The 15,530-nt window shown below is 39.2% G+C and overlaps 1 protein-coding gene across 2 annotated transcripts in view; it reads right to left on the bottom strand.

The window, feature by feature from the left end:
- Nucleotides 1-15,530, bottom strand: part of CFI (complement factor I) — a 47,631-nt gene that overhangs the window by 10,727 nt on the left and 21,374 nt on the right. For both annotated transcript variants that reach the window (XM_079784282.1, XM_079784283.1), the window contains 8 exons: nt 14,889-15,168; nt 12,270-12,423; nt 8,240-8,421; nt 7,276-7,389; nt 6,964-7,074; nt 4,682-4,705; nt 4,461-4,508; nt 1,883-1,918 (listed from right to left, as the gene is read on the bottom strand). In XM_079784282.1, the coding sequence (XP_079640408.1) occupies nt 1,883-1,918; nt 4,461-4,508; nt 4,682-4,705; nt 6,964-7,074; nt 7,276-7,389; nt 8,240-8,421; nt 12,270-12,423; nt 14,889-15,168 (949 nt within the window). The remainder of the gene's footprint in view (nt 1-1,882; nt 1,919-4,460; nt 4,509-4,681; nt 4,706-6,963; nt 7,075-7,275; nt 7,390-8,239; nt 8,422-12,269; nt 12,424-14,888; nt 15,169-15,530) is intronic.

Genomic DNA, 15,530 nt, shown 5'->3' with positions numbered 1-15,530 from the left:
CTTCAGTCCGCAGGCGGACGCTCTATCCACTGAGCCAAACTGGTTAGGGCTACTTTTTTTAAAAATACATTTTTATTGATTTGAGAGAGAGAGAAAAGGATAGGGAGAGAGAAAAACGTCGATGTGCCCTAACTGGGGATTGAATTGGCGACCTTTTGGTACATGAGAAAATCCTCAACCCACTGAGCCACACTAGCCAGGGCATTGTTTTTACTTTTTAAGTGGCTGTTTATATGGGGGTTATTTTCAATACTTTCTGTGTGTCAGACACCATGCTAAGTACTTTGTATGTGATTAACTCATTTAATCATTATATTAACCCTGAGAAATAATGTGCTGAGAACCCTAGACAACTCCTGGTCAGCTGGCCAGGAGAGGGGGTATGTGTATAGCCACTTGACCAGTGGTGACGTTTCCTTCCTCTGTGAGCATATGTGGCACCTTTGTTACTGGGAAGAAAACACGGCAGAGCAGGCTTAAGACATGAATTTGCAAGAGAATTCACGACAAAGGAAGAAAGTAACAGTATAAGTTGCTGTCCTTATTCTCTTTCTATATTTCACCATGGCATGAACATTTTTGCAGATGTGCTTCTTAGCTCCAAATGAGAAAGGAAAATTAATATCACTGTCAATTGCTTTGAGCATATAAGGAGGTAGGTCCTCAAGGGAGAGAGATTGTGAACAACTTCCCACCCCTCCTAAGGTTGGGGGAAGAGTGTGATAGCAAGTTTTAAATGTCAGCTTGGGCTTTGGGAAAGAGAGAGACCTCATTCATTGTCTGTGAAGCCAGCTTGGGTAGTATCAGAAAATTAATGTTATCTTGAGTAGAAAATAAAGGGCCTTTGTTGAAAATCCCTTCTGAGTAGCTGTAGCTTTGAGATCTATTTTTTTTAAATTTATTGCCTGATTTGTTTCAATGTTAATTAATTTTGGAGCGTGGCAATTAGAAGGGAGTCTTGTGTGAACTTCAGTTTAATATAGCCCTAAAATAGGAAGCTATTTTGTATTTGAGGTTAAGGGACTTTTCTAAGGTTATATAGCTAATAAATAACTGAGTCAGGATTTAATACAAGTCACCCTGACCTGAAAGCTCTTATGAATTTGCCAGGAACTTAATACTTAAATTTAATTTGGCTTTTAGTGCACAAGGACCAGAGCACAGATCTTCACAGACCTTCTAGTATCATGGTTTAAAACATTGAAGAAGAATAGCTTAGTTCAATTAAATCCATTATTTTTCTATTTCAAAATGTATGTCCTAGGTCATACTTGAAATTTTGTTGTTTTCTCTCTCTCTATATTTCACCATGAACACTTTGACCTGATAAAGTTCAAAACAAATAGAAAAACTTTATGTAAGACCAGAGTATTGTTTCACTTCAAAATTAGTCATATCCATTAATCAATTTTTAAAGCGGTTCTCAACAAGTATGTATTAAAGAAAGAAGAGAAGTAATGTTATTTTTTCTACTTAAATTTATACCACAGGTAATTGTTGCTTGAATTAGTTATAGTATACACACACACACATATATACTTGTATATACACTCGACATTAAAATTAAACTTAAACTGATGAACAAGAACAGACCCAGAAACAAGGAGGCACGGATCAGACTGTCGGGCCTCAGAGGGAGGGTAGGGGAGGGTGGGGGTAAAGGGGAGAGATCAACCAAAGGACTTGTGTGCAAGCATATGCGCCTAACCAGCGGTTGGGGACAACAGGGGGGTGAGGGCATGCGTGGGGAGGGGTGTGGGATGGAAATGGGGGGATGAGGACAAATATGTGATACCTTAATCAATAAAGAAATTAAAAATAAATAAATAAAATTAAACTTAAACCAATGCACCAATAGTAAAAAACAGTAATGTTAACTTACCTGCATCCATATTAGCAGTCAAAATTTCTGTTTCTTCTGTAATAAAACAAATTTCCAATGTTTAAAATTATGTTAACAGTAAAACTCAAATCATTGCAATCGTTAAACTTGGATAATAATTTTCTGTCTTAAAACTTGTCCTCCCTTTAAAAAGGACAGTACAGAATCCCCAAAGCACATCATCTGATTTCCTTTTTTTGGCTACATAATTGTGAAGGCTCAAGATGAACGGTGTAGAATTTGGCAGGCATAAACTTGAGGTGTCTGTCGATATAAGTGAATGGTGAAGCTCATGGTGCTGCAGTTTCCTGCATTTAGAGCAAGCAAAATGCCCGGATCAGAGAAGGAAAGCTTCTCATTCAACTCTGCACTCGCCACGTCCTTACCTAGGCAGGGAGCAGTCACTGCCACTGACCCAAAGGGTCATTAAAAAGGCTTCTCTCCCTTTGTACATAATAAGGCACTTCCTTCAGTGGTCATGCAAACAATGGCATTTCATTGGTTTCAGTGTCAGGCATGGTTAGTATCAGACATTGGGATGCAGAAGTCAAAAGCAAAAGTAAAACAAACAAACAAAAAAGATTCTTCCTTAGATTTTGCTTGAGGTTCTGGGGAATGATTCCATCTTACTCTGCTGCCCTGGAACATTTCGGTCCCTCACAGTATCCTGATGTCTCTGACACAGGATCTGAAGGTGGATTCCCACCAACACGTGGCTCTGTCTTGGATGAGGTTACTGCCCAGAGGGCAGTGTTACTCTGCTGCAGCAATCCGGTGTCTTAGCCCTGGATTCCCCGAGTTCTTTTTAGACGATACAGACACGTATCTGTTATGTCACACACGTAGGATATTTTCTGGGCAGAGAGAGTTCTCTGCTCGGAGCTTTCACAAAAGCACCCTCGTGAATCACAGAGAAGTCTCAGCATTCACACTAAACTCTCAACCAAGGAAGATGGGGGAGTCCAGTGTAGCTGATGTGTACTAGATGTCAGAAGAGCAGCACAGAGCCTGACAGCCCCAACCATAAGAAAAACAGTCAATGCCTTCGATTATAGAAAATTAAAGATTTCTGTTCGGCAAAGCTCACTACGAATAAACTTAACAGCTGGGTGGCAGAATGGAAGAAGACATATGCAATGTCTTCAACTGAAAAATGGATTAATATCTGGAATGCAAACCAACAAGATAGAAGATTGCAATCTCAACATGAAATGAGGCAAAATATGTTAACTGGTGAAAGCAAAGACGGAAGAAAGAGAAGAAAAAACTCAAACAACTAGCATGCCTATAAAAAGAGATTTAAAAGTATTGGTTATTACACACATTCAAATGAATAAACAGTGCCGTGTCATTTGACAGTAGGGGGCCAGCAAAATTAGAGAGCTGGGTAATGCTAAATGTTGGTGCGATCGAGGAGAATCCTTAAGCATGGTTGGTAAAGGTGAGGACTGGACGCAGATGTGTACCCCAAGACCCAACAGTTTCTTGCCAGATAGATGTCTCGAAGAAGTCCTCCTACACATCCCTAAGGAGAGGCTGTTCATTGCAGATTGGGGGCTGAGAGTCCATCACTGAGAAGGCAGAGAGTAAATTATGAAAGATGAACACCATGGAGTATTTTATGCAGCAGTTCGAAGCAACAGATTCAATAGCCACATAACAACATGGACAGATCTTGAAAACGGAATGCTTTGTGAAAAGAAGAAAAGGAAATATGAGATCTACAACAGAATGCTATATGAATTAAAAAAGAATGCTCACAAAATAACCATACACATTGGGTGAGAATGCATATAAACAAAAAGACATTCATGTTAAATCACATTAAAGTGGTTGCTGTGGCAAATGGGAGTAAGCAATGGGGGCAAAAGAGAATAAGTAAAACAAGAATAGCGTCTTGCCTGGAGCAGGGACAATCATGTGCAATCAGCTGGAGAGCATCATGAACTCATCTCTCTGCCCCGTGGTCTGAAACTAGGCAGGAAGGAAGGGAAAGAGGGAGGGAAGAAGAAAGGCAATAATGAAGGCTGGTGGTGGTGGGAACAACAGCGGCCTTGGAAGCAAGATAACAAGAGAGGGGGAACACAAAGAAACAACTGAGTTTAGGCACGGAGGGGTGATCATGAGCATATAAAAGTCCCCCAGGAATCCTAACAAATCCTGGGGGTGGAGGTGGGGGGGGGGGGGGAGCGCCTGAACTTCTCGTAGTCATTCTAAATGAATAAGAAAGAAAAGGGTGATCCTAAAGAACCAGATTTGGGAACTTCTGGATTATAAAATAATTGAGAAAATACTACCTATCTCTTTCCTCTGGTGGCAGTTTGGTCAGGAGCTGCCGGGTTTTGAGAGAAAGGTGAAGAGGAGAAGGGTACCCCTCCTTGGTTTTGAGGCAAAGATGGAATGTGCAGGAGATGCCCTCTGTGGGTGGTTTGGTCAGCAGGCTGTGGAGGGGTGTGAGAATGAGACTGAAAGTCTACCACACTGTGAAAAAAAGCCTCTGTGCCTAAACTAATATGAAAGCTGGGTTAGTGGTAACACATGACGTATCCTCCTCAGTTAAAATATAAGAGAGCAGTACCTTGGTTTTGTCTCAAATCTGTACTATCCCAACGCGTTAATAAAGGGCCTGAAAAAATAAAAAAACAACAACAATTTACCACAGCAAAAGATACTTTTTTATTTGAGAAAAATGCACACTGTATCAATATACTATCCTATACGTATATCATAAAAGTTATTATTCTTTATTCTTATCTTCAATTCTGTAATGTAAATTTTCTATTATAAAAATACATTTACCTTTTTTTTTAGGATGTCTAGCTCCTGAAAACAAACAAAAAACATCACTGTAGCAAAAAGATAATTTTCACTTGAATAAAATATACACAAATCATTATTATTTTAGACATAGTTTAACAATTTAAATTTACAAAAACATAAAAGTGGACCACAGTATGCCATCTTCCTTTAATTTTTAATACTGCATAACAAATATTTCATCTTCCATTTAACACACCAATTTCACCACAGCAAGGAAATCATTTTAACTTGAGACTTAAAAAGGGATTTATACTTGTCCTTTCTTAGAAGGGGAAAAATTAGACCCATTACAGAAACAGAAGGGTAAGCAGAAGTAACAATGACAGTTGACTAAATATATTTTTTATACAATCAAGAAATTGATAAGAAAAGTAAGTGTATTATGTTGTAATTATTCCCTTGCAGTGGATTTTTTTACTTTTATTTTTATTTTTTAAAATATATTTTATTGATTTTTTACAGAGAGGAAGGGAGATGGTAGAGAGTTAGAAACATTGATGAGAGAGAAACATCGATCAGCTGCCTCCTGCACACCCCCTACTGGGGATGTGCCCACAACCAAGGTACATGCCCTTGACTGGAATCGAACCTGGGACCTTTCAGTCCGCAGGCGGACGCTCTATCCACTGAGCCAAACCAGTTTCAGCCCTTGCAGTGGATTTTTAAAAATTGATTATATCGTGTTCTTTGACCTTAAACTTTGGAGTTTTGAATCAGGAGGAGGAGGAAAGAGAGGGAGTAGGGAAGAAGAGGGAAGAGGAAGAGAAGGAACAAAAAATATTATTATATGGAAGAAGTGAACTCAAATAGCTTCAGAGAAAGATGAATACTGTATGATCTCATACCGCGAATCTCAAAAAACCAAACTCATTGCACAGAGATTCGATTTGTAGCTACCAGAGAAAGGGTAGGGGGAGGGGAACTGGGTGAAGGTGGTCAAAAGGTACAATTTAGTTATATCTACTCATAATTGGTTAAAAGATAATTAAATTCTGGGCATGTGATGTACAGTATGGTGACTACAGTTAGCACTGCTGTATGGCATATTTGAAAGTTGCTAAGAGAATAAATCCTGAAAGTTTTCATCACAAGGAAAAATACTTTTTAAAAAACTATATGAGGTGATAGATGTCAATGGAATTTATAATACTTTCACAGTATACATGTGTGTGCCAAGTCATTACAATCCTGTTTGTCCAGATGCTTATACAGTGCTGTGTATCAATCATATCTCAGTAAAACTGGGAGGAAAATTGCCAATTCACTGACAAGAGCCATGGTTTATTGTCTTCCTCCCTGAAAAACTTTTTGAAACTTCTTTCTTCCTTCTCTTTACAAAGGATATTAACTACATTTAGTGAACATAAAAGTATTTTGCTCAACTGCTTATATACCCTTAAAAAAATGATATAATTTGAAATCCTAAACGTGTTTTTTAATCTAATTTTTTAACTTAAGAAGTGATATCAATGGAAAATTAAACAAAATTTCAGTGAAGTCAAATATTTGACATACCAAGTAATGACAAAATAGAATTAGCATTAATTCATTTATCCATACATATCTTCAACATTTATTTAATGTTTATGTGTAAGGTAAATGCTTATTTGTATTTAATGCTTATGTGTAAGGTAAATGCTTCCTCACTGGTCTCCCTGCATCTCCCTTTACCCTGCACAGGCTATTTTCCACCCAGCCACCAGGGTAATCTTGATTTAAAATGTGAGTCAGCCCGGCTGGTGTGGCTTAGTGGTTGAGCGTCAACTTATGAACCAGGAGGTCATGGTTTGATTCCCAGTCAGGGCACATGCCTGGGTTGTAGGCTCCATCCCCAGGGTGGGGTGTGCAGGAGGCAGCCAATCAATGATTCTCTCTCATCATTGATATTTCTATCTCTCTCTGCCTCTCCCTTCCTCTCTGAAATAAATAAAAATATATTTTTAAAATACTCATAAAATGCTGAAAAAGACTGGCAAAATATTAATAATTGTTGAAGCTGGGAGATACATACATAAGGGTTAATTCTAATAGACTCTTTTTGTTATGTGGGAAAAATTTCTAACCAAAGTTCTGAAATAACAAATAAATATTTAATAAATAAAAATAAGAACATTCCATAGTTCTTCAAATGCTCACTCAATAGTTCTCTTACTGCTATATCTTCCTATGATCACTTAAGATTACAATTTTCCTTTAAAAAAAAGTTTTAGAATCCCTGGATTGAATAATGAGCAAAAGTAACCACAAAAACCTTATATTACCTTTACAACCAATTTCATCATCTCCTGTAACGCAATCCATCTCACCATTGCACTTGTACTGGTTTGGAATACAAACACCCGATTTACAAAGGAAACTTCCATCTTGGCACCCTATGCAAACATAAATAGAAGAGTTTTGGTTTTCTTTTTTTCTTAAAATTGAATTATATGGAATCTTGATTCAAACACATTAATTCTACAAAGGCTTTTTTAAACAGTTGGGAAAATGTATACTTTTCTTAGTCAGTAAAAAGTTCTTTTTTAGTCAGAAGGATGCATTTGGGGGATTTTAAAGGCTAGGTTGATCTCTACCTTTACAGCACAGCTCATCACTTTGGTCTACACAGTCATTGACACCATCACAGGCCTTGGTCTGAGGAATGCGTTTCCCATTCACACACTGAAAGGAGTCATTTGTTGAAGCAACTGTAAAGTAAGAATTGTCTTTGTGAAATTTTTTTGTGGAGTTGTGGGTGACATGCTGCTCACATTTATGGAATAATTAAGATAAAGTCAGGCATCAAATAAAAATCAATATAAAATGTATCAGTAGCGTCAACATAGTATATATTGTTAATAAGGAAAATAAATACCAAAACTGGCTTATGAAGGCCCTTTCATTGTCTCTGAAAACCAGTACTTCCTGTGTAGGTCTGTACTTGCTGAGGTTGGGACAGGGGTTCAGGAATCAGGAGCACTTGCTGATACTGGCAAACACTAGTCCTCACCCTTTCTTTTCATGCTACTACATTCATCCCCACCCTCACTGCAAGACCTACTTGGGTAGTGCCATTTACATTTTGATGGTACATTTTTTTAGCACCATTAAAGGGTTTGGCCTTTAACACCATATATATGGCTAAAACATTCCAATGTCAGGATGGAGGAGAAAGAGTGGCCTGGAAATGGAAACACGGATGTGGTCACAAATATTTTAAGGAATGTGTATTGCCTGACCGTCTCAAAGGAGATCCCGAGGTTTCTTCTGATGTTTGATTGACTTGTGCTTGCTGTGTTAGCCTTAATCCAGATGTTCAAAGAAGCAAAGGGGAGTCAAGCAACTTTGCTTCCCCTATAGAAACTTGGACAGAATTAATATTTGAGTGGCAAAAAGGTACAACAGGGGAAGAACACCAATTTAGGCTCGTTCCAAAACATGATTTTGCTTCTGTGGCTGGCAACTGGATATCCATCATTTGTTTGTTTGTTACAGGCTTGGTTTGAAATAAACAACCTTGAAGAAAGGAAAAATATCAGGCAAAAACACTCTACCAACCTGCATTCGGTGTGTAACACACTACACCAGCTAAACCCCGGTTACTTGTAGTTTTTCTCTTAGTAAAAGTACATTCAGTCAAGCTGGACTCGAATCCTTGACAATGCACCTGCAGACATTCAGTGGGACTAGTATGGAGATCTTCAGGAATAGGAAAGCTTCCTTGAATATCATGAGCTCCTCTGAAAATAGAATAAATGAAACATTAGGGTAAAGTAATGAATACTTTGCATATAACCTTATTGTAGAGGAAAGGGAATAGAGTTTTTTTTCTACATATGAGAAATAGCTTGGACAAGATGCTTAAAAGCATCAGTATCTTCACCTGAAAGAGGGAATATAGCTATCTCACCAAGTTTTGTAAAGGTTAACTATAAAAGTTCATTTAAACTGACTAGCCAGATTTCTAAACATGGCAAGCACTCAGCAAAAACTGGTTTCCTCTCCTGTTTCTCATTAAGGAGGATTACTTCTTCTTCCTCACCCTTGATGTTCCTTCCAACTTGAATTGTGCCATTCTTGACCTCTCTCCATCTTTCAATTCCTCTTCACTCCAGGAAAGGGAATGGATTAATTTGATCCGGGAATTTTGGAAATATAAACCAGGCAAGGTGAGCCCAGCTTTTTCATTTGCGGGCGCTGGAGGGGTGGGCCTTTTTGCCTGCCCCATGCTGGAAGGCTTACCATGTTGGCCCCATTGTTGCCTACGATTTGGGAGGTTAAGTTGGTTTAATTTTAGCAGGTCCATTTTGCCTTTACACTAAGCTACATCCACAATTAATCTTTAAAAGTCTTAAGGTGATACTTTGGCATCTATATGCCATTTCTTGGACTTCTCTATTTGTTCAAAATTTGTGTGGGCAGGAGGCTATATATGCTAGAGGTGATGAGTTACAGTGAACTATTCCTGGACAGTCAACTGCTCTCTACTTCTCTTTAGAAGCAAATGAGAAAAAAGGCTATAAAAAAAAGTTGAGCAGCCCGGCTAGTGTGGTTCAGTGGTTGAGCATTGACCTATGAACCAGGAGGTCATAGTTCAATTGCTGCTCAGGGCACATGCCAGGGTTGTCACCCAGGTTGTGGGCTCCATCCCCAGTGTGGGGTGTGCAGGAGGCAGCCAATCAATGATCCCCTCTCGTCAGTGATATTTCTATCTCCCTCTCCCTCTCCCTTCCTCTCTGAAATCAACAAAAATATATTTTAAAAAAGATACTTCAGGCAAATATAAATAAAACTAAAGCAGTAATAGCAATATAAATATCAGATAAATTAGCATGAAAGGCAAAGCAAAGAGGGTATTGTTAATTATTTCAGATCCATAATGAGGTAACAGTAGTCATGAAACTGTGCCAAACAGCATCAAAATATGAGAACAAATGGGAGCTCTTTGGGGTAACCTGACAGGTGAATAATTTGAAAAAGCTTTCAACCTAAAACTATCTGAAAATATTAGATAAGGTATAATAAACGCCTGCAGTGAGCTCAAGGAAGTGAGGGAAATACCCACTGGCTCAAATCAGAAAAGTCTGGCCGTGAGCTTATGCAAAATATGATAAGAACAAAATACTGAGAGATCAAAGACTAGGTTTATGATTAGGTTGAATCACAGGTTGTGGGTCACAAACTGTTGAAAATCATAAATACCCTATGACTCAATTTAATGATAAGAGAATCTCATTGAGGAATGACTAGCAGATACAGTTGAGGAAGAAGAAAACGGAATCCAGATTTAAGGAGTGAGATGCAAGAGGTAACAAAAACCAAGAAGTTGGTAAAATCAAGTAAATATGAGTAAGCACTAACTGAACAACAACAATAGTAATTGCTTATTATATGATGATAGCAATTAACTTCAAGGACATATTAAAATAAGGTGGAACTAAATACTCGAAACTTGATAGGGTAATGCCATTCTTTGTTTTATTCCCAAAGAGGGTGAGGACTTGCTAAGTCAAGGATTCACGGTGTTAATGTAAAGATAGGCACTAAAGGAATAGAAATAGAATGTATAATTCCAAACCACATAGAGGAAAAAAGGGGGAAGATTTAAAAAGCAACAGCACCTTTATTAACCTAATAGATGTTAGTAAAGTAAGAAACAAGAGCACAGAAAAGGCAGGGTAAATAATAAGCCCAAAATAAGGTAGGAAAAGAAAATTAACAATGTAAATAATCACAACAGTGTAAATGGACTATATTCTGCAGATAGTGATTGTCATGTTCCATTAAAAAAAAAATCTGGATATATGCTGTTTGTAAGGGACATACTTAAAATATAAAGACACAGAAAACTTATAAGTGGGAAATAAATAATTTGAAGAAGGCAGTTAATAAGCCTGCTTATTCTAATGAATAACATATCTATTATATAGAACCCTGAACATGAAGTATCCTACCTAATAATAGACAAATATGCAAATCGACCAAACCTTTGCTATGCCCAAGCCACACCCACCAACCAATCAGGACGAGTATGCAAATCACCCCAACCAAGATGGTGGCTAATTTGCATATCAAGACAGCGTAGAAAGAAGCCAAGAGCTGCAGAAGGGAGCAAAGCTGTGGAGAAGCAAGCAAGTCGGGGGGAGGAGAAGGGAGGAGCGGAGGCGGGGTTGGGGGAGAAGGAAGGAGAGCAGGCGGGGCGGGGTGGAGTGCAGCAGGAAACCCTATTGCAGGATTTTTCCTGCAACGGAAACGCTAGTTTAAAATATATTCGGCACAAAGCAAGACTCAACAAATATTTAAACAGTTGTCACCAGATAGAGACATTCTCTGACTACAATATAATTAAACTAGAGGCCCAGTGCATGATTGAATCATGCACGTGTAGGGTCCCCTACACACTTTCGCTTTTCGCGGTGGAGCTGGGTGCCTGTCCGCCGGAGCAGACAGGCACCCAGCTCCCCCACTTTTGATGGTCCGCGGCCGCTGAGGGGGGCTACCCTGCTGTTGAGAGGCACAGGGGGCGGGACTCCTGCCCCCTGCGCCTCTCAACGGCCGCTGAGGGGGGCTGCCACGGACACCTGGCTACCCTGCCATTGAGAGGCGCAGCTGGGTGTCCGCGGCAGGCCCCCTCAGCGGCCTCGGATCTGGCTGTTGAGAGGCACAGGGGGCGGAAGTCCCGCCCCCTGCGCCTCTCAACAGCAGGGTAGCCCCCCTCAGTGGCAGCAGATCCGTGCTTCTCAATGGCCGGATAGGCCAGCCCGAGTCCCGCCCCCCAGCCTCCCGCCGCCCAATCGTGGGCATAGCGGAGTGATGGTAATTTACATGTTACTCTATTATTAGATAGGATAGAAAATCAATAACAAAAAGCTAACTAAAAGCAAACTATTCATTAGGAAAGGAAAATAACTGCTAAATTATGTATGGGTCAGAGATTAAATCATATTGAAAATTAGAAAATATTTTGAACTCAACAATAAGTAAAATACAACTTATGGAGGCCAATGGCATGCAGATGAAACATTAGTTAGGGCAAAATGTGTACCTTAAATGCCTATCTTAGAAAAAAGAAACATTGAAAATTGATGAGTTAAATATTTAACTCAAGGAATTAGAAAAATTACATACAGAAAAGAAGAGAGAGCCAAACATAATAGCAGCAGAAGTTAATGAAGGTGAAAATAAACAAGGAACAATTTTCAAATAAAAAACTATTAATCAAATAGACAAATCTTTGCAAGGTTGATCAAGAAAAAAAGGAAGAATGCATAAATAAATAATATTAAGTATGAAAAGTAGACACAATTTTAGATGAGGTGAGACAGATAGGAATGAATATTTGCAACTCTCCAAATCAGCAAAGAATTTGTATCCAGATACCTTAACAAACTTCCAGTTGCTCTGTGCCCAGCAGTGTTCTAAGAGCTAGTCAATTATGAGCACATTTAATCTGTCTAACAATGCTGAATTGAGGCAGGCAGTTCATATTCTCAGGTTGCATATGAGGAAGTTGTGTCCGGTAATCAAAGAACAAATAGTTGGAACAAGAAAATCAACTCTGAGAAAATCCCCTGACACAGGCACTCACAGTTGGAATCCAAGGTCGTGGCAGGCCACATTGGCCTGCGTTATGCTCCAGCTGTCATTGCATATGAACATTTTCTTATCTTGGTCTACAAGTTTTACTTCAACAATTCCCTCTGAATCGCTATTGCCATACAGCAAGGAAATGTTAAATTGTCCTAAAATAAAACCAAAAGAATGTGAAACGTTTAGGCATTCACTTTTCTCCTCTTGAGTAAAAGCCTTTAAAATAACAAAATACATAATTTCAAATTAACTTTAAACATCATGAAGATTTAACAAGGAATGGTAAGCAATTATTTTATGAGGGCTTATTATGTGTGACTGGCTGTGCTACCCAGTTCTATAGAATATTACAAAATCCTCACATCAATCCTGTGAAGATTAGGCTGGTTTATCCCCATTTTTACACGTGAGGAACCTAAGTTCCTCCATTTTTACACATGAAGTTAAGTTACCAGGTATTTACTCAAGTAGTGAAGCCAGGAATCTGAACCTACTATGTCAGCGATTTTCAATCCGTGTGCTGCAAGAATTTGAAAAACATGCAATACCTGACTATTTAGTCAGGGGCACTGACCTCTTTTCCCTTAGTCAAATAAAAAGAGAGCCAACACAACAACAGCTGTCTGGTGTGAATGAGTCAAAATTATACCTTTTTTTTTTTTTGTCAGATAGGCAAAAATTTTATTTTTCTGTGTGCCGCAGAGTTTTGTAATTAGTTTATGTGCACCATGAGATGGAAAAGGTTGAAAATCACTGTATTATATTGAGCTCACTCCAAAGTCCATGCTCTTAAAAGTACACCAAACAAATAATGAAAATTTAAGCAAGGTTTGTGTACTCTCATATATTTAAGGTATTTAATGGTTCAAGAGAACGAAAGTCTGACACTGACAAAATAATATTGCTTTCCTCATTTCCAACAGGAAGTAGAGATGGGCTCAAATAATGAGCTTTCTTTCTCCTTTTCCACAGTACTTCAGCATCTTAACTCAGCACCACAAAAATATCTAGGCGACTGCAAACTGGTGTATATCATGCCTTTAAAAAGAATGTTTTCTTGTGTGTGGTGTAAGAAGGTGGTCTACTTATATATATTTTTTGCATGTAGCCCTCCAACTTTCCAAACACCATTTATTGAATAGACCATATTTAGTCCAGTGTATGTTTTTGCCTCCTTTGTCAAATATTAATTGACTATAAAGATGTGGATTTATTTCTGGGCTCTCCATTCTATTTCATTGATCTATATGTCTGTTTTTATACCAGTACCATGCTGTTTTGATTACTATGGCCTTATAGTATAGTTTGATATCAGGTAGCATGATTCTTCCAACTTTCTTCTTTATCAAGGCTGGTGTTGCTATTTAGGGTCTTTTGTGGGTCCGTATACATTTTTGAAATATTTGTTGTAGTTCTGTGAAATACACCAGTGGTATCTTGATAGGAATTGTGCTGAAGCTGTAGATGGCTTTCGGTAGAATGGACATTTTAATGATGCTAATTCTTCCTATCCATGAACACATTTTGCAACAGCGTGGGTGGACCTAGAGAACATTATGCTAAGTGAAATAAGCCAGTCAGAAAAAGACAAGTACCGTATGATTTCACGCATATGTGGAATTTAATGAACAAACTGAACTACCAAGCAAAATAGAGACAGACTCGCAGAGAGCAAGCAGACAGGAATGACTATTATTCACATCTTGCAGATGTGGACACTGGGGCACAGAGAGGTCACATAGCTTGTCAATAACCAAGTTGGGGCTTGTAATTAAATCTGACTGACAGTGAGATTTCTAATCTTAATCACTCCACTAATCTACATACTAGCATCCCAGCCTTCTTACCACATTAGGCACCTGGATGTAGACAAGCTCTCTGATCTGAGGTGTCAAGTGTGCGAGGTTGGTGTATGTCCTAGGTCAGCAGTGGTCTGAGCTCCCCTTGGATCAGGGCTGGTGGGGATGGGGCCAGGGGCTGGTGGGATGAATGATGGAGGAAATTATTGGAGCCGGAGGTCCAGAGGGGGGCTCCATATCAGCACCAATCTTATGTAAAGACTTTTTCACTGGGCTCTGAACCAAGCCAGTGACCTTTTAGGTGGGGACAATTCTGAAGGGCGGGGCAACAAAGCATTGCAGGAGCACTAGGGGAAGACTGGCCTCAAGTCTTCGGGCTCTGGACCCAAGGGCTGGCTACATTCTTATTTCTTCAGTTATCACCCCAATTATTATTAAGACTAGAGAGAATTTTGAATTGTCATCATAACATTTTGTAGGAAAAGTATTTTCTGATAGAAAGTATGGTAGACAATTTTCTTCTTATATGATAGAATAAACTAGGCTTTTCCTGCTCAGGCTGGTGTTGCTCAGTGATTAGAGTGTCAGCCGGTGCACCAAACTGTCTCAGGTTCAATTCAGGGTCAAGGGCACATAGCCTGGGTTGCAGGGATCCCCAACCCCCCTAGGGCGGAGTGCGGGAGGCCACCAACCAATCGATGTGTCTCTCTCACATCTGATGTTTCTCTCTCTGTCTCTCCCTTTCACTCTCTAAAAATCAATGGAAAAAAAAAATCCATGGGTGATAATTAACAACAACAAAACTAGGCTTTTCCTACCTGTAGCTGTACATGCTCCACTGTTTAAAAACTTTGCCCCTGGATAAAGACATTCGTAACTCTTTTGCTGGCAGTAAGTCTGGAAGCTTCTCCCGTTGGTTGAACACACCGTGGTGCCATTCTTTGGGCACTGGTAAGGGAGTTTACAGACGCAGTTCCCGTCGATGCACTTCTGCCATGGATGGCAGAAGACTTTATGGCAGAAGAGATTTGTGTATTTTTCACTTAAGCACTTTCTGTCCACCAGGTCCTCCTGAGGTACGTCGGATGTCAACCTTACCTATAAAACACATATTAAACATTAACGTAGCAACAAACCAAAATCTTCTTTTCTGAAGATGAGTAAGTGAAGAAAAGGAACAAAACAGACTCACCCCATAGCAAGGGGGATGTGGTCTGGCTGTTTTTAGAATTAGATTAAGCCCAGCTTCTAGTGCAGCTTGGGCACTTACATGAATGTGAGTTTCCTCACCTATAAAATGGGGGTGAGCTCTTCTATTTTGAAAGGTTATTACAAAGATTAGAAATATGCATATAATGCTTGACAGGTAGTAGGAATGAAATCAATGGGAGCTATTATTATCCTACAACCAGCATAAAATTCTGCCTTTGAAGAAAGAAATCAACAAATCTCATCAGTCA

The sequence above is a fragment of the Cnephaeus nilssonii genome, assembly GCF_951640355.1.
Source record: "Cnephaeus nilssonii genome assembly, chromosome: 1".
Classification (NCBI taxonomy): Eukaryota; Metazoa; Chordata; class Mammalia; order Chiroptera; family Vespertilionidae; genus Cnephaeus; species Cnephaeus nilssonii.
Note: the sequence above shows the minus strand (reverse complement) of the source record. Positions and strands in the feature narration are given on the sequence as shown.